A 22,175-nucleotide genomic window follows, 5' to 3' on the forward strand; every position below is an offset into this window, starting at 1 on the left:
TATCTGATTAATTCCAAAATCCCAACCCAGCACAGAATATCACATAGAAAATCAAAGTTCTCAGTAAACAACAGAGATGCTTATAAACATCAAATAAACATTTACACTTACACCTTTTCAGTGAACAAGTATTTTTACAGCCTTGGGCTCTTGAGCAGATAATAGGAACATCATCCAAGTCCCCTGATGGGGGCCTGACAGGAACAGATGTGGGGGCCTTTCCCACATCCCAGGACAGGATTCTTGATCTATGTCTTATTTAGATAGAAACGGTTTTTATCACAAACAAACAAACAAATTCAAAACCAAGAAAATCAAGGCCAGAAGTACCCTCTGATGTTTTAGGGGTACCAAGGAAGGAGAAGTTAGGCAGTGTCCAGCCCTTCTCACAATCCACCACCAGCGACCAGTTCCAGCTTATTGGTCTATTATTCATTTAACATTCCTTTCCTTCCATCACACCAAAGCCATGCTTTCCAGTTAAAACTTTTAGCCTTAATTTTTAGGTGATATGTAAATAATTAACATTCCTCAGATTAACAATACATTCAAATTTAACAACAAGGATACATATTTAAGCAATAAGGATAGATTAATTTACAGAAACCAGTTTTTACCTGAAATAATCGTACTTTAGAAATTAGATTACTGCTATCAGTCCCTCTTAAAGACTTTGACATAACCTTTGATTGTCCTTAGTTTAAGGAAAGCAGGGTTTTTTAGATTTAAGAGATTAGTTTAAAAATAAATCCTCGAAGCAAGCACGCTTGCAGCCCCATAAAACTCCGCCTTAAAGCTCCACCCCTGAGTAAATCAGAGGGCGGGGCCTTTGCTGTTTCAAGATGGCGGCCCCCAGGGGAGCAGCAAACCATGCGGCCACGGCTGCCAAGGCTTGGAGCCCAAAATGGTGGCTGTACCAATAAGCAAAGGCATTTAGTTACCACAATAATACAATTTTTCCCAATTCAATCCGAACATTTCTTTGTCAGGTTCATCTCTGCCATTTTTAAGGCCAAAACAGTCTCGGGTTTTTATTCTGTACTTTCCCTTTACACGTGCACAGAAATCCCACATGCATTTTAAAACTTTTACATTTCTAGCTGGGGCGATCTCCATGGGAAGAGGCCAGCTTGCATCCAGAGCTGCCGCCGCCCCTGGCCTCCCGGGTGTCCGGCCCTCAGGCTCCGCGGGGGACCTTCCCCCGACCCGATGCCGACTGGGGCCTCGCTGCTCCCGCCTCCCGAGAGCGACGCGCCGGCCCCGCCCCCCCGCGCTCCACCTGGCTCCACTCATTCGCCATAAGCCCGGGGCCAACGCCGGCCAACGCAGGCCGCCGCCGCCGCCGCCTCTCCCGTCTCATCCCCGGGGCGCGACCCCGCGCCCGACTCGGCCTCGGCGCGAGCCACAACCCCGGCAGGACCGGGGCGGGGAAGGGGACCCCATCGCTGCGACGGGCCCCGCGACCCCAACCCTTTCGACCGTTGGCCGCGTGCAGGGCGAGGAAGCTCCCAAATGGGAAAAACCGTGGCCTCGGGGTCTCTCCCAGCACCCGCCACCGACCGGGCCGGAGGCGGAGCCCCCAGGGCCGCTGCCGCAGCCTAGCCGCCTGGGCTCGCGGCGCGGCCGGGCTCCGGGGCAGCCGCGCGCCGGCTTCAGCCTCCGCATCCAGGCGCATCTTTCCTTTCCTGCGGCCCGAGGCACAATGATTCCCTGCCTTTAAACTCACATGCTTTCATCAGACATTCATTCAGAGTTTAAATAATCCATCCAATTCCTAACAACTTCCCAATTTCTGAGGGAGCTCTAAAGCCTCCCGCAATCTCCTTGAACTGATCAATCACAATACCCAAAGGAGCAGTCTGAGTCCGTCCCGTCCCATAACATCCGTCCACTAAGTCCATAGTAAACAAAAACACAGACAGACAAACAGGGCCCCAAAGAACAGCCTTCCACTTCCATGGAAGAGACAGACGATGGCTTACGCCAAACCGGCGGGAACTACCCACCTCGTCTCAGATTGGGGTTTCTACAGACCTCCCGACTTTTCGGAAGCAAAATTACACCCCTACAGATACAGATGGAGGATCGAGGCGTCCCCCGACTCCTCCCGCCCTTTGACCCCCTTGTGCGTCCACGGTCAATGTGGGCGAATACAGATTTCAGAAGTGAGCTCACACAGAACAGATAAAGCACACAGAACAGACAAACACAATACACAGACACTTACCGCGGCCATGCAGATTCTACGAATTGGGGGAGTCCCTACATGGTCTTGGGAATCCCGGACGAGCCCCCAAATGTTGTGCCCAGATTACAAGATTCCCAAGAAACCACATCAGGGAGCCAATTCGATGTAAAAGCATAAGAATCTGTATTCAAGCTAGCTTGGGCTCTCCATCCACCAGACTCACCGACACATCGGCTAGCCAAGTGGCCAAGAGAGAGAGAACCCCTCCCCGAGACCGGTTATATAGGGGGGGGGTTGGAGTAAGGGAGGAGAAAGGACTGTGCTTTGCCGATTGGCCAGGCACAAGTCGATGTCCCGTTCCTGGGTGTGGCTAGCAGAGGACGTAGCCCTTACCCGGGGGGAAGGTGGAGGGCGTAGCCTTCGCCCTTTCATTTTACAGATGAGAAGGGCCTCAGTGAAGGGCAGTCTCTAAGTCTGTTGTTCTGATCGTTTATTGTTATTATTTACCTCTTTATTCCCTCGAACCCGGTTAGGGCTGCCTGTGTTTCACAGGCACTCCGTAAGTGTTGGCTGGACTGAAAGAGTCCCTTCATCTTGGTCCCTGAGGTCTCAGAAAAGCAACCACATCAAAGAGAATACGCTTGGCTTTTTTCTTTTTATTGATAAGAAATCAGGCTAAAGTTGAGAGCAGGATGCTGAGAGCTGCTGGGAAGTGGGAGGGTGGGGGTGGTCAGGGAGCCGAGGGGTTGCTGGGGTCTGGAGGATGCCCTCTCCTGTGATTGGGGCCCAGCTGTTACTGTTCTCCGTTCAGCATAGAAAGGACCTGGTCAGTAAAAATCTTTGCGTAAGTGGTCACAGCTGCCGTGTTTTTGTTGTACGTGTCGCTGTAGAGAAAGGGCAGAGGGTCTGAGAAGGGAGGGGACTGGGGGCCTGGACTCCTGGGTCTGAGAAGGGAGGGGACTGGGGGCCTGGACTCCTGGGTCTGAGAAGGGAGGAGGGCTGGGGGCCTGGACTCCTGGGTGTGAGGGAGGAGGGGCTGGGGGCCTGGACTCCTGGGTGTGAGGGAGGAGGGGCTGGGGGCCTGGACTCCTGGGTGTGAGGGAGGAGGGGCTGGGGGCCTGGACTCCTGGGTGTGAGGGAGGAGGGGCTGGGGGCCTGGACTCCTGGGTCTGAGGGAGGAGGGGCTGGGGGCCTGGACTCCTGGGTCTGAGGGAGGAGGGGCTGGGGGCCTGGACTCCTGGGTGTGAGGGAGGAGGGGCTGGGGGCCTGGACTCCTGGGTGTGAGGGAGGAGGGGCTGGGGGCCTGGACTCCTGGGTCTGAGGGAGGAGGGGCTGGGGGCCTGGACTCCTGGGTCTGAGGGAGGAGGGGCTTGGGGGCCAGAATCACATGTCCTTGGTGTAGAGGTGCCTGCAACCCAAGCTCCTGGAATCCTAGGTAGGACAGGGCTGGGATCTCAGACTCTCAGGTTCTGATGGGGTTGGGGACTGGGGACTGAGATACTTGGGCCTTGAAAGAGCCTAGGTTTGAACGAGAGCCCTGAGTCTGAGGGAGGAGGGGCCGGGGCTGGGACTCCTGGTGTCGGGGCGGGGGCGGGGGGGGGGGGGGCGTGCGGGGGGCGGTACCAGATCATATCCACGGAGGGCAGGTAGGTCTTCCTGTACAGGTCCTGGGCGGTGGTTTTGGCTGTATCCCAGTAACCAAGAAGTGATTCCTGCATCTGGGAGAACAGCGTGGCGCTGGCGGCCTCATCTTGCTGGGGCGTAGGGGCCCCCTGGACCTCTGCAGGGGAGAGTGGGTTAGGAGAGCTGATGGGCCTGCAGCAGGGGGCGAGTGGGCAGGGAAGGAGAGGGGGCAGGACCAAGGCCAGACTAGAACTGTGATGGGAAGATGCTTAGGGCACATCCCCCTCCCACAGACCCGCCTCCCCTGCCGACCACACTCACCAAATCCCAATACCAGGAGGATGAGAAACAGAGCCAGGAAGTATCGGGTGCCCATGGCGTCAGGAGAGCTGGAACGCTGAGGAGGGGGTGGGGCAGGCCACTGGAGGCATCTATTCCTGGGGTCCCCGCCCTCAAAGGGGGGCTCCCTCTCCCTTCCCCTGACACCCCCCCCCCCCCGACCCTAGTCAAGCTCCTCGTGGGTTGGCTTGTGCCTCCCTGTCTAACATCCTGTGACTCTACTCCTGATTTTAACATCGTAATTCTCACACCCACTCATTCACTCAAGAAGCATTTCTTGAGCATCTATCACGTGTCAGGCACAGCTCTGGACCTGGCCGTGAGCACAGAGAGGGTCCAGCCCTTAGGAAGCGGACAGGAGAGAGAATGCAATGAACAGGTATTGAATGAGGAAAATACGGTGTGTTCCCTGGAGATACGTGCTCTGGGGGGAAGGCTGCGCTGAGGGTGGCATTCGTGCGCAGACCCAGCCTGCAGGGCCTTGGGCCGCGGCTCAGCTAAGGACCAGCTCAGCTAAGGACCACCGTTTGGATGAGCTTTGCCTGCCGCCCTGTCCCCCGCCCCCCTTCGCTCCCTCAGCCTGTGTCGCTGTGAAGAGGTGGAGAGCTGGCCCGGAGGGGGACCCGCCTGGACCAACCTTCCACAATTCTAAATTCCGTGTTTCTAACCCAGGAATCTAACACCCTGACTTTATTTTTTTGGTTAATCCTCACCCGAGGATATTTTTCCATTGATTTTTAGAGAGAATGGAAGGGAGGGGGAGAGACACAGAGAGAGAGAAACATCGATGTGAGAGAGACACATCGATTGGTTGCCTCCTGCATGCGCCCCGACCAGGGCCAGGAATCCAGCCTGCAACCGGGGTATGTGCCCTTGACTGGAATCGAACCCGGGACCCTTCAGTCGGAGGACGGACGCTCTATCCAGTGAGCCAAACCGGGTAGGGCCCTCCTGACTTTTGAACAATCTTTGCTCCCTCCCCGCTGACCACCACCCCCATTTCGGTCCCTCTCTTACCAGACTCTGGCGGGAGCTCCTCACCAGCTCCCAAGGGCAGAGAAAGGCTTTATAGCTCCTGGGATCCGCCTCCCTTCCACCCAGCTGCCTAGGCCAAAGTCCAGGCCAACAGAGCCACCGAGGGGGTGGGGTCGGGCCACGAGGGCAGTCACATCCCCTGAGGTCAAGGCCCCCATCTGAAAATTCTACCCCTGAGAGTGGCAGGCCGCGTGGGGGCTGTGGAGGGGTTGGGGGCCTTGGGCGACCCCCCCCAGGAGTGGGATCTGGGGTCTTCATCGCGTGGGACGTGGAGGCAGAGCTCTGAATGAGGGGTGTCTGTGGGGACCTGCGAACCCACCTCCTCTCCAGCTTCCACCCTCCACCCCAAACGGAGGAGCCGGAAGTCTCCACCCCACACCAGCCCGAAGCGGGTCTGAGGACTGAGGGTGGGCACCCCCCTGACTCCCTCCCCTAGGCCTCCCCCCGCTCCGCCCCCCTTTTGGGGGGTCACTTCCTCATTAACTGGGGGGGGTGCTTGGAGTGGGCTCATCTCTGGCCTCATGGAGAACAGACTGGGACAGGGACACAGACAAGAATGTCTTTATTGTGGAGGCTGTGAACACTTTAATCCCGGTCCCTCTCCCCACAGAGAAGTTGGGGGCACAGGTTGTGGGCCTTGTTCAGGAGGTTGTCCTTGGAGCTTCGGAGCCAGGCCTGGGCGCGGGGACCCAGGTCCTTTAGGTGGTCCTCATAGTAGGTCTGCACAAAGCCCTGGACGGCTGGGGGGACCCTGTGGGAGAGGGGGTGTCACAGTTGAGACCCCAGCTACCCCAACACGTTGCCTCATTCACCCCCTCCTCCCTTACACCCAGGGGTCCAGGCCCCCAGCCCTCCTCCCGCAGACCCAGGGGTCCAGGCCCCCAGCCCCTCCTCCCTCAGACCCAGGAGTCCAGGCCCCCAGCCCCTCTTGTGTTTACTCACTGGAACCACTGCCACGTGTCTCTGGTCTTTGTCACCAGTGGCTCCACCAGCCCCTTCACCTTCTCACGCACCAGGTTCCAGGAACTACTTGCCAGACCGGGCGGGGGGGTCGGGGGGCTCGGGGTGCCTGCATGCACTCCTCGCTGGCATTCTGGGGGTGACAGGGGGCACCTTGGCTAGGCTGGGATCCCAGAACCCTGCTCCCTCCCTGCCCACTGTCACTGTCATTCCTGGTGGCCCATGGGCAGCCCTTTGCCAGTCCGCTGGCCTTCACCCCTTATATGTCCCGCTCTCTCGCCAGTTGCCCTCCGTCAGCCATTGGTCATCTCCCTTCCCCCTCTGTGCCCGCAGCCCCTCCATCACCCCTCTGTCTGCCTGTGGTTCTCTCCCTCGCCCGTCACCCCACCTCTCTGACCCCGGTGTCTGTCCTGGCGCCTCCTTCACCACGGATCTTGCTGCCCCTCCGTTCTCCCGTGACCCCCACACCGAACTCCCCCCAGGACACAGGAGGCTGGTGCCCCCGGGGATGGAGCCGGCAAGGCTGTGCTGTCCTGGTGGGCGCTGCCCTCCCTTGCACCCGGCAAAGCCTCACTCACAGAGCAGCCACCACACAGCTGCACATGTACATGCATGTACAGAGGCACCCATGTGACGGGCGGTGTGCCCTCGGCCAATGACTGACCCTCTTCCAGACTCAGTTTCCCTTTCTGTGGCACGGGCTGATGACAGGACCTACCTCCCGGGCTACCGTGGGATTCAGAATGAACTCGTGTCAGGCACTCGCGCCGGTGCCTTGCACACTGAGGCGCTGTATACGTGTTAAAACTGTACATGCACGAGCACACCCAGGTGGACTCGCTCCGGTGCTCACACACGCCCTCACACGTGGACACACTCAAGCTTTTGCATAAAGACCCCACAAAGACACACGTGCGCCTGTAGGCACACACATTCACCAGGACTGCACATTCATGCTTACACACACATGCATGACCACTGTCCTGTGTTCCAACCCCACACACACACTTCACACACAACTGCCGCTGACACATACTCGCCAAGTGCACGCATGTCTACAAACTGCATTGCACGTCACAGTCACACTTATCCCCCCCCCCCCCCCCCCGCTGCGGGGTCCCCACAGCCCCCCACCCACAACTTCTCACCCACAACACAGGCCAGGACCACAGTGCAGAGGCCGAGGGCGGCCAGGGCCCGGGGCCTGAGTCCAGGGAGCAGCATTTCTGGGGGCTCTGTCTCTCTGTGCTCAGCGATCCGGGCTGGGGGAGGGGAGGCTGCACCGCGCACAGCCCTCCCCCGGCCTCCCACGCCCCTTGGCAGGGCCTTCAGAGAGAGGGACCTACATGGCAGTGACCATCAAAGGCTACGCCCGCCCCCGCTGGCCTCCCTCCTGCCTGCCTTCCCAGCTCTTGGCAAGAGAGGGGAAGGCAGAACATTCCTTGGCTTCCTGTGCTGAACCAGGTTCAAACCCTGGCCAGTCACCAGTTCTGGCCTCAGTTTCCTGCTCTGTAAAATGGGCCCACAATCCATGCTTCAGGCAGGACATTAACTCAAGGAGATGATACAAGGAAAGGTGCTAACACAGAGCCTGGCGATGAATGTGGTCATAGATCAGAGCTGTGTACGATTTTTTCTTTCTTCTCTAACATCTCTTGGTTATAGGGCCAGACACACCCTCACCACGTGGCCTGGGCAAATACATCCCCTTCTCTGGGCCTCAGTGTTTTCATCTGTAAAATGGGGGTGGTAATGAGCACCTGCCATGCAGAGTCCGTGTGAAGGCTGGGTGAGGCCCGGGAGGGAAGGCTCCAGATGCGTGTAGTAGGAGGTTGTCGGCATCAGGTTGGTGCCCAACGCTAGACAGAAAGAAAATGAGCCTATTTTGCCCAGGCCGGGTAGCTCAGTTGATTAGCGCGTCATACTGATACTCCAAGGTTGTGGGTTCGATCCCAGGTCAGGGCACATACAAGCTTCAACCAATGAATATAAATAAGTGGAACAACATATTGATGTTTCTCTCTCTCTCTCAAAACAAAGACAACATAAAACAGAAAATTATGTTATGTTTTTGTTTTTTCAAAATCTTTATTGTTGAAAGTATTACATATGCCCCCCTCCGCATTGACCCCTCTAGCCTGCCCCCATCCTCTACCCCAGGCCTTCACCACCCTATTGTCTGTGTCGATGGATTATGCATATATATATATATATATATATATATATGAGAAAATTATTTTTAAAAAGAAGTCCTCGGACTAGGGTTGCCAGATAAAATGCAGGACTCCCGGTGATGTGGGCATTTCAGATAAATGACGCATTTTACTTCCAGTGTAAGTATGTCCCATTCAGCATTTGGGAATTATACTAAAAATGATCTGTTGTTTATTCAGGTCTCACGGGACGTCCTGTACTTGTAGGAGGAAATCTGGCAACCCCAGCTGGGGCCCAGCCTGAACACCAGCACAGGGAGTCACGGACCACCCACCCAGGGAGATTGTTCACGCACAGCGCCGAGGGCCCCGTGCCAGGTACGCCACAAAGATGCTGGGGCCCTGTCAGCTGTTGTTTACGAAGCTTGTGTTTCCCGGAGCACCAGGCCCTTGGGCAGGGCTTTAGCGCATTAACTCGCTGACTGAACTCACAACGGCCCTAGGAAGGGGGCCTCTGTATCATTCCCATTTCGCAGATGAGGAAGCTGAGACTGCCGGGGTGGGAGTGCGGGGAAGGCCACTTACCCACGCACAGCTCCTCACCCGGACACCTCCCGCTACCTCACCAAGCCAGAGCAACCGCTGCCCCACCTCCCCGCCTGAATCCCAGAGGCCAATAGGGAGGTGGGAGCAGGCTGGGGGTGGGCCTGCCTGGAGGTCTCTGACCCCTGCCCCAGCTCCAAGGTCATCTAGACTGTTTGCTGTTTGCTTCTTGCAATGTTTGCCCACCTCGGGCCAGGAACAGGCTGAAGGTCGTTCAGGGTGGACCTCAGAGGCAGCTCAAAAACAACCACGCAGGAGGGGGCGTGTTGGGGGCAGAGAGGGAGTGAGGAAGGTGTGGGGGTTGTGATTTGCAAGCGGTAGGCAGGCCTGCAGACCCCAGAGTGTGTGTCGGCCCCAAGTTTGAGGCTCTATTCAAAAGCAGTGAGCCCTGGCCCGTGTGGCTCAGTTGGTTGGTGTGTTGTCCCCATGTACCAAAGGTTGCAGGTTCGATCCTCTGTCAGGGTATGTGTGGGAGGCAACAGATTGATATTTCTCTCCCACAAAGCCCTGGACAGCTGGGGGGACCCTGTGGGAGAGGGGGTGTCACAGTTGAGACCCCAGCTACCCCAACACGTTGCCTCATTCACCCCCTCCTCAGAGCCCCAAGTTTGAGGCTCTATTCAAAAGCAGTGAGCCTTGGCCCGTGTGGCTCAGTTGGTTGGTGTGTTGTCCCCATGTACCAAAGGTCCAATATGTGTCCTTATCCCCACTCACCCCCTCCTCCCACAGCTCTCTCTCTCTTTCTCTCTCTCTCTCTCTCTCTTCTCTCTCTAAGCATGTCCTTGGGTGAGGATTTTTAAAAAAGAAGATGAAAAGAAATTGATTGGCTCTAAACTGCTAGAGAAATGGCCAAGTAAAAATTAGTACTTGCCCAACCGGTTTGGCTCAGTGGATAGAGCGTCGGCCTGCGGACTGAAGGGTCCCGGGTTCGATTCCGGTCAAGGGCATGTACCTTGGTTGCGGGCACATCCCCAGTAGGAGGTGTGCAGGAGGCAGCTGATGGATGTGTCTTTCTCATCGATGTTTCTAACTCTCTATTCCTCTCCCTTCCTCTCTGTAAAAAATCAATAAAATATATATTTTTTTAAAAATTAGTACTTGTTCAATTAAAGGAGTACAAAATATACTCTTTTAAAAAAATTAAATTCTTTATTGTTTAAAGTATTACATATATCTCCTTTTCCCCCCATTGACCTCTCCCCAGCCACCCCCACCCCCCAGCACATGCCCTCACTCTCTACTGTCTGTGTCCATGGGTTAGGTCTATGTGCACGCATACAAGTCCTTTGGTTGATCTCTTACCACCCCTCCCATCCTCCCCTGCCTTCCCTCTGAGGTTGGACGGTCTGTTCGATGCTTCTCTGGATTTATTTTTGTTCATCAGTTTATGTTGTTCAGAATGTACTCTTAAACCCACTGGCCAACCATAGCGCAATGCCTCATCTGGTTATTATCTAATGAGGGGCGTGGCGGGGTGACTGGGGGAAGAGGAAGATGGACTGAGGGGGAATGCGGCCCTGGGACCCCCACCTGGGCTGTGGCATCACGCAGTGACTTTAACCGAATGTGTCTCACTCGGCTTCTTCCTCTGTACAGCAGGGTTGGCGAGAGTCTACCTAGAGGGGTTTTGTAAAAATTTAATGCTTATTGTTTGTTTTGTTTTTCCAGATTTAGCACGTTTGTTTCACCAAATATTATTATTATTTAATTTTTTTTAAAAATATATTTTATTGATTTTTTACAGAGAGGAAGGGAGAGGGACAGAGAGTTAGAAACATCGATGAGAAAGAAACATCGACCAGCTGCCTCCTGCACATCTCCCACTGGGGATGTGCCCGCAACCCAGGTACTTCACCTTGACCGGAATTGAACCCGGGACCCTTCAGTCCGCAGGCCGACGCTCCATCCACTGAGCCAAACCGGTTCCGGCATTATTTAATTTTTTTACATTTTTTATTGATTAAGTTATTACATATGTGTCCTTATCCCCACTCACCAAATATTATGGAGCCCCTGCACTATGCCCTATCCTGGGGACATGGTGGTGACGAACAGCCTCGCCCCTGTCCTCTGGGGGCTCACAGTCCAGTGGGGGAGACAGCCATCACCAGACAGTGACAACCAGACTGGGCAGGGTTGGGATATAGGGGTTTGACTCAGCCAGGGGGTGAAGGAGGACTTCCTGGAGGAGGGGACATCAACCCTGAGACTTGGAGGGTGGAGATGGGGTGGGTCTCTTTCAGGGCCCTAGCCCAGGTCCTACCCTTGCTCTCTTCCAGGTCCCCCTTCATTACCCACGGAAAGTGTAATAAACACCTACTGTGTGCATGGTGACGACCCACCCCAGGTCCTTATCTTGGGCAGCCCACCCAGGAAGAGCTGTATGCCCCAGGCTGGGGTGCCGTCCAGGTCTCCACTTCCTGGCTGTGTGACCTTGCACAAGGGACTTCACCTCTCGGGACTTCAGAGTCCTCCTGGGAGCCATAGGGCCCAGCTCCCAAGGTTCGTGTGCAGATTCTCTTGAGATCACAAAGTCCAAAGCCCTTGGCACAGGGAATGTGCAATACCTTTCAGTTCTCTTTTTATTTTTTTAAAAAAATATATTTTATTGATTTTTTACAGAGAGGAAGGGAGAGGGATAGAGAGTTAGAAACATCGACCAGCTGCCTCTTGCACACCTCCTACTGGAGATGTGCCCGCAACCCAGGTACATGCCCTTGACTGGAATCGAACCTGGGACCCTTCAGTCCGCAGGCCGACGCTCTATCCACTGAGCCAAACCAGCTAGGGCTCTAACAACTCTTGCTCTATGTCTGTGGGGTCCACCCATGCCCCCTTCGTTCACACTAGCCCGGTGGTTCCCAACCTTTTGTTGGCCATGCCCCACCTAAGCATCTCTAAAATCCTGATTGCCCCCCCCCCCCCCGTGACATATAATTCTTATTATTCAAAAAGTGAACTCCTATCCACGTGGAGGAAGCCTAAAAGGCCACTAACTTGGTCTAAACAAGCTTCCAAAGAACATGGCATCCATGAAAGAGAAAAATAAACGAAAGGATAGTTGAAGGCCTGAGGAAGAAATCACTAAGAAATTGTTTTAAATGATAATAATAATAATAATATGAAGGGAGGTGAAAAAATAGCAAATAAAGTTTCAAAACATACAATAGAGAACTGAAATGCATAAATATGTCACAATACATATTTATACACTGTATATGAGGCCCCTAGAACCATAAGAAATGCAAAAAATTCACTGTTAATAACTCATTCTCGAATTGCCCCCTAAATCAAATTGCCCCCGTGTGGGGCGTGTGCTCCACATTGGGAACCACTGCCCTAGCCCTTCAAGCTTCGCATCTGACATATTTCAGGCCTCCCTGGGGTCTTTTTATTTTATTTTATTGATTTCAGAGAGTAAGGGAGAGGGAGAGAGAGAGAAACATCAATGATGAGAGGGAATCATGGATTGGCTGCCTCCTGCACGCCCCACACTGGGGATCTAGCCCACAACCCAGGCATGTGCCCTTGACTGGAATCGAACCTGGGACCCTTCAGTCCGCAGGCCGAGGCTCTATCCACTGAGCCAAACCGGTTAGGGCAAGTTCTCTTTTTCAAAGGCGCAACCCCCACCCTGCCCCAAAGCCCTGCCCCAGAGAAAAGAAACACTCAGATTTCTCTATAGGATTTTTATTGGTGGTGGTGGTGGGAGGGAATGTGGGGCATAATGGAGGAAGTCCTCCGCACAGGGGGCTGGGGTGCGGGAAATGTTAGAGCCCCCTCCAGGGGCGCAGCCACAGAAGAAAGGGGCAGCCCTCCTGGTGTTCAGGAGAATATCCTTTCTATTGACTCCTTTGCTTGAACAAATTTATTCAACATCCAGGTCCTGTAGGGAGAGACCGGGGTGGGGTGGGGGATGGAGGAGAGTGGGAGAGGGGGAGTGTCACGGTGTCTTGTCTCTCCTGAGATGCCCAAATCCCGCTGAGGGGTCCCCCGCCCCTGCCCCTGTGGGATGAGGAAGAGCCCTGGGCTGAGTGGCCCAATTTCTGTGCCTCAGTTTCCCAGATGCACCAGAGCTCCTTAAAGTCAGAACATTTTGCCGTGGCTTAGCTTTCACGGCCTGCCATCTCTCTTTTTTTAAAAAAATATATATTTTACTGACTTTTTACAGAGAGGAAGGGAGAGGGATAGAGAGTCAGAAACATCGATGAGAGAGAAACATCAATCAGTCGCCTCCTGCATACCTCCTTCTGGGGATGTGCCCGCAACCAGAGTACATGCCCTTGACCGGAATCAAACCTGGGACCTTTCAGTCCGAAAGGCCGAGGCTCTATCCACTGAGCCAAACCGGTTATGTGTCCTGACCTGGGACCGAACCCCCAACCATGGCGTACCCGGGAGACGTTCTACCAACTGAGCTACCCAACCAGGGCTAGACCTCAATTTAAAGTGTTATCTCTTCAGAAAAGACCCAGTCACCGCATCTGCAAAATCCCCTCCCCAGTCCTTGATTGTTTACACACACCCTGTTTACTTCTCAATGCTCGGCTTTGTCTGCGGGGATTCTGGGAATTCACTGGTTTAGTGTGTTCCCCAACCCTCACCCTGCCCCCAGAAGGTCAGAGCCCTGTGGGCTGGGACGCTATTATTCCCCCCACTGGACGAGCTCCTGGCACTTAGCAGATGCTCAATAAATATTTGCTCATGAATAAATGATTCTCACCAAAAGGAGCAATCCCGGTTCATCGCTGTGTTGAGCATTTACAATGTGCCAGGCGCTATGCAAGGGTCCCCTCAGAACCATCCATTTTGCAGATGAGGAAACTGAGGCTCATGCTCACACAGGGAGTAGCGAGTCTTTGCTAGCCTATGGACCCAGATCTGTCCAACCCCCAAGCTTGGATCCTTCACCACCACCCAGCACCCTCTCTCCAGTGTGGCTGGATGGGAGAGTCAGGGAGCCTGTCCCCCAAGCCTGAGCGCCCTGAGATCCAGCTGTGTGACCACAGGGATTCTGTCGGTTTTCTCAGTGTGTTAATCCATACCCCCCATCCTTCCCCCCTCCGTCCTCCCACACCCTGGGAAGGGTCCTAACCAGGGCTCAAAGGCTTTCTGGACCGTTTCCTTCACGACGCTCCCAAGTTCCTTCTGGTCCTCCGTGATGCCTGAGTCGGCCTGGGCCGGAGCTGGGCCTGCCCAGAAGAGGAGCAGGAGCGCAACAACTTCAGTCCTGGGAGCCCTTCGGATGAGCTTCCCGGGGTGGAAAAGGAGACCCTTGGATGTGGTTCTTGGGGATCATGGTGTTAGGATGGGAGGGGAGGGTCCTGGAGGGCCCAGGTGGTGTTCAAGCTGCGGAGGATTGTCACCTGCTGAGAGGACCACACCCCCCCTGCTGGCCGGGTGGTAGTGGGGTGACCAGTGGGCAATAGGGGAACCAGGGCCCAGGAGGGGCCCCCGAGCTCTCAAGGGTCCTCTTCGCCTGGATCCCAGGCCCACGGCAGCTTCATGCTCCCCAATCCCGAGCCCCAGATTCTCCCATCCCACCCCCTTTTACCTTCCAAAACCATCAACAGAGCCACCGCCAAGACTGAGAGCGACAGGATGAGCTTCATGGCTGGGCCGGAGGGCACTCTGGAGGGACAGGTGGGGTGGGGTGATCCGTGGCGCCCCTCCCCCTCCCCCGAGGTTCCCCCCAACCTTTTCCTTGTGCTCTTGGTGTGTGGAGGGTCCCTCTGGGGCACCGAGCACCAACCTGAATCAGTTGCTGGACAGCAGGGGTAGCAGGTCGCAGGCTGGCCTGGCCTTTATGGTCCCGGGAGGGGGCGGGGCAGGTTCCCTCCCCCTGCGCCTCCCCTGGTGCCTGAGCCAAACACCTTTCCCTCTTACATCCCGGCTGGTGGGGATGGGCGCCAGGTGGGACACAGGCAAGTCCCTTGGCCCAAAGCCTCCCGCTGCTCATTACCCTTCCCTCCAAATCTCCCTGAGTGCGGGGGCCTCCGCGGGCTTCCTGCCCCTCTCCTCCTGCTTCACAGTCTCCCAGCGTCCGGGGGTCTCTCCGGAACGGTTACTTAGTCACCCCACTCACATGGTGTCCCAGGCCACCTCTCCCATCCCCTCCCTCTTCTTAGCCTCTTTAGCTCTAACAACTCTTTTTTTAAAAATATATTTTATTGCCGAAACCGGTTTGGCTCAGTGGATAGAGCGTCGGCCTGCGGACTGAAGGGTCCCAGGTTCGATTCCGGTCAAGGGCATGTACCTGGGTTGCGGGCACATCCCCAGTAGGAGATGTGCAGGAGGCAGCTGATCGATGTTTCTCTCTCATCGATGTTTCTAACTCTCTATCTCTCTCCCTTCCTCTCTGTAAAAAATCAATAAAATATATTTAAAAAAATATATATATATTTTATTGATTTTTTACAGAGAGGAAGGGAGAGGGATAGAGAGTTAGAAACACATCCCCACTGGGGATGTGCCTGCAACCCAGGTACATGCCCTTGACCGGAATCGAACCTGGGACCCTTCAGTCTGCAGGCCGACGCTCTATCCACTGAGCCAAACCAGCTAGGGCTCTAACAACTCTTGCTCTATGTCTGTGGGGTCCACCCATGCCCCCTCCATTCACACTAGCCCGGTGGTTCCCAACCTTTTGTTGGCCATGCCCCACCTAAGCATCTCTAAAATCCTGATTGCCCCCCCCCCCGTGACATATAATTCTTATTATTCAAAAAGTGAACTCCTATCCACGTGGAGGAAGCCTAAAAGGCCAGTAACTTGGTCTAAACAAGCTTCCAAAGAACATGGCATCCATGAAAGAGAAAAATAAAAGAACGAAAGGATAGTTGAAGGCCTGAGGAAGAAATCACTAAGAAATTGTTTTAAATGATAATAATAATAATAATATGAAGGGAGGTGAAAAAATAGCAAATAAAGTTTCAAAACATACAATAAAGAACTGAAATGCATAAATATGTCACAATACATATTTATATACTGTATATGAGGCCCCTAGAACCATAAGAAATGCAAAAAATTCACTGTTAATAACTCATTCTCGAATTGCCCCCCTAAATCAAATTGCCCCCGTGTGGGGCGTGTGCCTCACATTGGGAACCACTGCTCTAGCTCTTCAAGCTTCCCATCTGACATATTTCAGGCCTCCCTGGGGTCCTTTTTTTTTTTTTTTATTGATTTCAGAGAGTAAGGGAGAGGGAGAGAGAGAGAAACATCAGTGATGAGAGAGAATCTTGGATTGGCAGCCTCCTGCACGCCCCACACTGGGGATCTAGCCCACAACCCAGGCATGTGCCCTTGACTGGAATCGAACCCGGGACCCTTCAGCCCGCAGGCTGACGTTCTGTCCACTGAGCCAAACCGGCTAGGGCCTCCCTGGGGTCTTAACTTCACAGTCCCCAACCCCCCTTTGGGGCCGGGGTCTTTTCAGCCTGTCTAAACCAAGCAGCCCCCTCTGCAAGGCTCCCAGGGCCCCCATCATCCCGCCAGGCGCCACGCCCTTGCATTGCCACACCACCTCCAGGCCTCCCAGGGGCCCCTGGAAACACTCCACTGCTCTTCTTCAGCCTCACAGGCCCCTCCTGGCACCAAGCCCCGCCGCCTCTCCTCCCTCCTCCCCCCCCAGCTCTACATCTGTCCCCCGGGGCTGAAGTCCAGTGCTTCTTCCCTTCTTCTCAGCTGCCTCTGACCGTCAGTGACCCCTGGCAGCTCAGGGGAGGGTGGCCCCGGGCCCCAGACTCTAGGTTGGCTGGCCTTGTGCCCCCACAACCACGTGTCAGCCTGGGGGTGAGGGGGCTGGTTGTGAAAGGGACACAGAGACCGGATCCTGGCAAGATTGCAACACCCCTCCGGCCAGCTCAGCAGCTTCCAGCCTCTGTCAGCCCCGAGCCGAGCTGTCTTCCTGGGCACCTGCTTTCCTCGTGAGCCAGCGTTCCCCAGACACCCACCCAAAGGCCTGCCCCCTCCGTGTCTGGCCCCAGGAGAGTAGAACAACTTTGCATGTTCAGTCTCATCCTCACCTCAACTACAGGGATATTCGGTTACAGGTGGGGAAACGGAGGACCGGCTAAGAACATTCAAAGGCGCAGTGAGGGGCAAATGTGGGGGTGCTCATCTCCCCCCTTCCCGACTGCAGGCTGTCTCTCCAGATCCCTGCTGGGGTCGGCCTCTGCCCACAGTGCCCGCAGCACCCCCTGCCAGGCTTGTTCCCCAAAGCTCCTTCCCAGCCCTTGTCCCACCTCTTTTTTTTAAAAAAATATTTATTTTATTGACTTTTTACAGAGAGGAAGGGAGAGAGAGATAGAGAGTTAGAAACAACAATGAGAGAGAAACATCGATCAGCTGCCTCCTGCACACCTCCCACTGGGGATGTGCCTGAAACCAAGGTACATGCCCTTGACCGGAATCGAACCTGGGACCTTTCAGTCCGCAGGCCGACGCTTTATCCACTGAGCCAAACCAGTTAGGGCCCACCTCTTTTTAAAAAAAATATGTTTTCATTGATTTTTTTAAAAAATATATTTTTTTATTGATTTCAGAGAGGAAGGGAGAGATAGAAACATCAATGAGAATCATTGATTGGCTGCCTCCTGCACACCCCCTACTGGGGATTGAGCCCACAACCTAGACATATGCTGTTGACAGGAATCGAACCCGGGACCCTTCAGTCCGAAGGCCAAAGCTCTATCCACTGAGCCAAACCAGCTAGGGCGGTTTTTATTGATCTTAGAGAGGAAGGGAGAGGGATAGAGACAGAAACATATTGGCCGCCCCCCACCAGCAATGGAGCCCGCCCTGATCAGGAATTGGTTCACGACCTCTTGGTTCCTGGGTGGACACTCACTGAACCACACCAGCGGGGCTATCCCACCTCTTAGAACTGCCTGGGGCTGCAGTGAGTCGGGACCCCGCCCTGCTCAGGTGTTTTCATGCATGAGAACTCAGAATTGGTCTCCGCAGATGGGAGACTGCCATCTGGGGAAACTGAGGCTCTGAGAGGGTTTGGCCCAGCTCCAGGCTTGGCTGGGAGGAGGCCCCCTGCCTTCCAGCCCACTGACCCTTCCCCTCCTCAATCAGCTCTGGGTGAGTGACATGCAGGCCCCCTGCAAACACAAGCTCAAGCCCTGGCCTGGTCCTTGTGGTGGGAACTCTGCTCCGAGGGTGGACAGGAGAGCACTCGAGGCTCCAACTCAACCTCGGGCCCCGGATTCCAGGGGCTGTGCGGACCCTCCCCGGAGCTCCTCTCTCTTCTCTCTCCAGCCAGGACCCAGCGACCGGGAGGCAAGGAATGAGTGAGGGCTGGGGACGAGAAGCACAGCTCAGAGTGGGGGGACTTGTGAACCCAGAGGGCTCGAGTGAAACAGAATGGGGAGAGGACAGCGCCTGGGGGGGAAGATGTGGGGGGAGAAGGGGGGAAGCTGGCCTGGGCAAGAGAAACTGGAGGTAGGGAGAGGAAAGAGAGAGGAGGGGGGGGAAAACAGGAAGCCGGAAAATGAAGGCTCTCAGCACTCAGAGGCCAGGAGGGGCCGGGACGCAGGACCAGATAAGCTGGGTGGAGAAAGGGGAGAATGATGAGGGAGTAAAATGGCGTCATCGTGGGTGGTTTCAGGCCTTCTGCGTCCGACAGCGCTACGAAGCGGGTGTGACGAAGCTGGGCCACCCAGGCTCAGAGGCTGCTTCCGCCCCTGGCAGTAACCGCAGGATGGACCCCAGGGGACGGTTTGTTCCAGAACCATGTCTCAGGGACAGAATGGGAAGAGGCAGAGACTGAAAGGTGAAAACCCCAGAGAGGGACGGGAGGAAGCCGAGACAGAGGCAGGAGAGGAGACAAAGAGACGGACACGCATTCAGAGGGGACAGGACCGTGTGGGGCAGGAGAAAGGGAGGCTGGGGCTGTAAGAAACCACTCGGATGCCCTGCAGCTGCTGTGAAGTTTGCTGAACCTTTATTAAGCCAGGGCCCCCCAGGGGGGCCGTGGGGGCAGGGACAGGGCCCCTGCAGGCTGGGAGAGGGGAGGGGCACGGAGGTGGCCGGAGTGGGGTCCACCAGGCGTGGCCAGCACTCATTGATTCTCGCTGGGCACCGCGGTGGGGGCGGGGCTGGCGCCCAAGGCCGACTGCATCTTCTCCACCAGCCCGGCCCACTGGCGTTGCATGTCTTGCACCAGGGGCACGAACCAGCCCTTGAGGCGGGCCTGGAAGGCCTCCGCCTGCCGGCGCATCTGGTTGGCCTGCTCCTCCATCTTGGCCTGCAACTCCTCCATCTGGTCGCGCATGTCATCGAGGCGGTCGCGGGCCCGGCTGCCCATCGACTCCAGCTTTCCGCGCATCCGCTCGCTCCAGGCCTCCGCCCGCTCCCGCAGCGGCTGGCTGGCGTTGATGGCGCCCGCGCGGCCCTTCTCCATCAGCGGCAAGAAGTGATCGCGGAGGACGCCGACGCCGCGCTCCGCGCCCTCGCGGGCCCCGACTCGGTAGACAGCCAGGCGCTTCTGCAGGTCCTCGGCGTCGCGGAGCAGCCGTTTGCGCAGCTTGCGCAGCTGGGAGGCCAGGCGGGCCCGCACGTCCTCGGAGTTCTGGCCCATCATGGTCTGCACATCGTTGCGGTACTGGGTCAGGCGGGAGCGCACGTCCTCCATGTCCGACCGCAGTCGGGCCTGCGCTGCCTGCAGCTCCTTGGACAGGCGGTCACGCGTATCCTGGGTCATGGGGCCCAGCTGCGCCTCCAGCTCCTCCTTGTAGGTCTTCACCTCCCCCATGGTCTCCTCCATCAGCTTCCTGAAGGCGGAGGGGGCGGGAGGAGGTGTGTGTGGAGAGAAAAAAGGGAAAGATGGGGGTGGAGGGGGCAAGAAGGGGACAGAGACAGAGAGACCCAAAAGAGGGAGAGGCCAAGAGGAGGGGACCCAGACAGCCAGGAGCAGATGGGCTAGAAAGATGTTGGGAGACAGAACGGAACATGCCAGGGACAGGAAGAGCTGAGGAGGAATCAGAGGTCAAGCCAAGAATTCAAAATGGCAAGAGGAAGCAAGAAATGAACAGAGCCCTGAAGAGTTCCAGACAGGAACTGCCCACCAGGAGGGCCAGGGGCCAGGCGCCAGGGCGGGGACACTCACGACAGTTCCTTGGTGACCTGGTTGCTGAGCAGTTCCTCCTGCACCTTGTTAGACATCGTCTGCACCCACTGCAGGTAGTCCCAGAAGCGGCCCAGCGCCTGCTGCCAGGGCTGGCTGACCTGCCACCATTCTGGCTCCGGTGCCAGCTTCACCTCCTCCTCCACATGGGCCTGGCATCCTGCGTGGAACACGTGCATGGCCGTCAAGGTCTCCTGCCCTCTTTGAGCACACAGTAGGTGCTTCACAAATGCTCTTGTGCTTTTTAGAGCACTGATGGGCAGGGAGGGGGGGAAGGACGGCCAGTCTGGTTCCTCACTGGACAGGCATTCACTGAGTGTCTGTGGTGTGTGCCCCACGCGGGGGTGATGGGCATTGGTGTAGCCCTCACTATCTGCCTGACAACAATGCATTGGAAACTGTTTGAACTCCCAAGAATGGGAACAGCGAGGCCCTGAGAGAGTCACAGCCGCTCAGAGCCAGTGAATGTCAGAAGAGGGCTCAGACTTGGGCCTCCTCTCAAGAGAGAGACCAGCAGAAGGGGCACAGGGATAGAAGGGGTCAGGGGGAACCGGTGATGGGAGGGGCAGGGGCAGGGAACCTGAGCAAGCACCGCCCCATACCTGCCAGGAGTGTGACCACCAACGCAGCCCACAGAACCTTCATCTTTAGCGCCGGTCAGTCTGGGGGAGGGAGAAACCGTCAATCAATAGCCAGTGGGGGCCCCTCCCACTTAGAGCCCCACCCACTGGGTCTTGGACTTTAAGGCCTCACTTAGCCCCAGACCTGCATCTTCCTAATCCCATCACAAACGTGTACTATTGTCTAACCTCCTTATTGTCTTCTCCTATCTCCTCATCCTCCGGGTCGACTCCGGCCAAAATTCCATCCTCCTCCCCCAGGGTTCAAATTCCATTCACCCCTCCTCCCCGAGCTCCCTGTGAGCCCAACTGGGCATTCTAAATTCCAGTCTTGCATTCCTGGCTCTACCTTCACATTCTAAGCTCCATCTTCAACCCAAGTGCCATTCTTCCACATATTAGCTAATTTAATCAGTTAAAAGTCTCCTTCGGTCAATGCTCTAGCTACCCTGCCACCACCCTGAGTGGAAGTCTGAGGATGAAGGGGACACCCAGTAGGTGCTCAATAAATTTGTGGTTTTTTGTCTTTATTTCAGAGAGGAAGGGGGAGAGAGAGAGACAGAAACATCCTTGATGAGAGAATCATGGATCGGCTGCCTCCTGTACGCTCCTCACTGGGGTCTGAACCCGCAACCCGGGCATGTACCCTTGACCGGAATCGAACCCGGGACCCTTTGGTCCACAGGCCAACCTCTATCCACCGAGCCAAACCAGCCAGGACTTTGTGGGCTCTTTCAATGGCTCATCTGGTTTTCCACAGGTCGATGCTCCCCCTACCCCACCTTCTAGCCCTTCTGGCTGATTTGGGATGCCCCTGTGCCCCCCCCCCCCAAAGTCCAGCTCCCCCCACCCCGGCCCCCGCTTCCAGAGTTATCCCCAGATTCTGCTTTTTCTGACTCAGACATAGGACCGTCACCTCCTCCTCCCCAGCTTGTCCCCCCCCCCCCCCAGAGGCCCTGAGCTGGTCTCTGTGCCCCCAATTCTGCTTGCTTCTCACCGACTCCTGAGCAACCGGTCTTTCGCCTCCGCTCTGGCTGAGTAGGACTCAGGGATCCCGGACTCCTCCAATTATAGGGCTCCCCTGCCCCGCCCACTCCTCCAGGGCTAGGGCAGCTGGGCCAGCCCCTGGTCACGAGGTGGGCTGTTCTCCCCCTTCACACAGCGAGCAGGGGGAAGGAGGTGGGGCTTGGAGGCTCTGTGATGCCCCCAGCCCCCAGGAGGGGAGGTGACATCTCACCCAGAAACTCAGGCGCCCTCCTCAATTCTGTGGGGCTGGGCATGGAAGGGGAAGGAGCAGGCAGCCACTGATGAATCAAATTTGGGGAGGGGGCTGGGGACAGGAAATCCTGGGTCAGAGGAAGGAGGGGGCTGGGGGCTTGGGAGAAGAGAACTGGTGGCAGAAATGAGACGGGAGGGTGGGGGAGTGTGATGGCTGCTGGAAGCCTAAGCTTTGAGAATGGAACCTGGGTCTTAGTCCTCACTCCCTTGCTGGCTGTGACCTTGGGCACAGATGAGGA

General features: G+C 56.0%; 3 protein-coding genes and 1 long non-coding RNA gene across 5 annotated transcripts; all 4 read right to left on the reverse strand.

Annotated features, from left to right (window-relative positions):
- Positions 1–2,824: 2,824 nt before the first annotated feature.
- On the reverse strand, positions 2,825–5,241 carry APOC2 (apolipoprotein C2). The gene is made up of 4 exons (XM_070401572.1): positions 5,168–5,241; positions 4,133–4,208; positions 3,812–3,968; positions 2,825–3,072 (listed from the first exon to the last, which is right to left on the reverse strand). Exons 2-4 carry the CDS (start codon positions 4,185–4,187, stop codon positions 2,982–2,984), a joined length of 303 nt encoding a protein of 100 aa, XP_070257673.1. The 5' UTR covers positions 4,188–4,208; positions 5,168–5,241; the 3' UTR covers positions 2,825–2,981.
- Positions 5,242–5,730: 489 nt separating this feature from the next.
- Positions 5,731–7,411, reverse strand: APOC4 (apolipoprotein C4). Of its 2 annotated transcripts, none has more exons than XM_070401807.1 (3): positions 7,294–7,411; positions 6,128–6,278; positions 5,731–5,936 (listed from the first exon to the last, which is right to left on the reverse strand). In XM_070401807.1, exons 1-3 carry the CDS (start codon positions 7,367–7,369, stop codon positions 5,771–5,773), a joined length of 393 nt encoding a protein of 130 aa, XP_070257908.1. In that variant the 5' UTR covers positions 7,370–7,411; the 3' UTR covers positions 5,731–5,770. The 2 variants fall into 2 exon arrangements, with proteins under 2 accessions (XP_070257908.1, XP_070257907.1); XM_070401806.1 differs by lacking the exon at positions 7,294–7,411 and adding an exon at positions 6,864–7,200.
- Positions 7,412–12,575: 5,164 nt separating this feature from the next.
- On the reverse strand, positions 12,576–14,666 carry LOC138999465 (uncharacterized). The gene is made up of 3 exons (XR_011469391.1): positions 14,654–14,666; positions 14,456–14,532; positions 12,576–12,787 (listed from the first exon to the last, which is right to left on the reverse strand). It is a non-coding gene; the product is annotated as an uncharacterized lncRNA (long non-coding RNA).
- A 4,168-nt stretch (positions 14,667–18,834) lies between these two features.
- On the reverse strand, positions 18,835–21,742 carry APOE (apolipoprotein E). The gene is made up of 4 exons (XM_070402434.1): positions 21,656–21,742; positions 20,641–20,700; positions 20,021–20,198; positions 18,835–19,685 (listed from the first exon to the last, which is right to left on the reverse strand). Exons 2-4 carry the CDS (start codon positions 20,681–20,683, stop codon positions 18,974–18,976), a joined length of 933 nt encoding a protein of 310 aa, XP_070258535.1. The 5' UTR covers positions 20,684–20,700; positions 21,656–21,742; the 3' UTR covers positions 18,835–18,973.
- Positions 21,743–22,175: the final 433 nt, after the last annotated feature.

Source organism: Myotis yumanensis, unplaced genomic scaffold (assembly GCF_028538775.1).
Source record: "Myotis yumanensis isolate MYYU_CA2020_CCGP unplaced genomic scaffold, mMyoYum1.0.hap1 SCAF_23, whole genome shotgun sequence".
Taxonomy (NCBI): domain Eukaryota; kingdom Metazoa; phylum Chordata; class Mammalia; order Chiroptera; family Vespertilionidae; genus Myotis; species Myotis yumanensis.

Coding starts and splice junctions, on each gene's coding strand:
- APOC4 (XM_070401806.1), bottom strand. CDS start 7,179: ATGTGTCAGCGGCAGTTGTGTGTGAAGTGTGTGTGTGGGGTTGGAACA. Junction 6,279..6,863: donor ATCCCACGGTAGCCCGGGAG/GTAGGTCCTGTC, acceptor TGTCACCCCCAG/AATGCCAGCGAGGAGTGCAT. Junction 5,937..6,127: donor GACACGTGGCAGTGGTTCCA/GTGAGTAAACAC, acceptor CCTCTCCCACAG/GGTCCCCCCAGCCGTCCAGG.
- APOE (XM_070402434.1), bottom strand. CDS start 20,683: ATGAAGGTTCTGTGGGCTGCGTTGGTGGTCACACTCCTGGCAG. Junction 20,199..20,640: donor GGTGGTCACACTCCTGGCAG/GTATGGGGCGGT, acceptor TGTTCCACGCAG/GATGCCAGGCCCATGTGGAG. Junction 19,686..20,020: donor CAGGTCACCAAGGAACTGTC/GTGAGTGTCCCC, acceptor CTCCGCCTTCAG/GAAGCTGATGGAGGAGACCA.
- APOC2 (XM_070401572.1), bottom strand. CDS start 4,187: ATGGGCACCCGATACTTCCTGGCTCTGTTTCTCATCCTCCTGGTATTG. Junction 3,969..4,132: donor CCTCCTGGTATTGGGATTTG/GTGAGTGTGGTC, acceptor TCTCCCCTGCAG/AGGTCCAGGGGGCCCCTACG. Junction 3,073..3,811: donor CCCTCCGTGGATATGATCTG/GTACCGCCCCCC, acceptor CTTTCTCTACAG/CGACACGTACAACAAAAACA.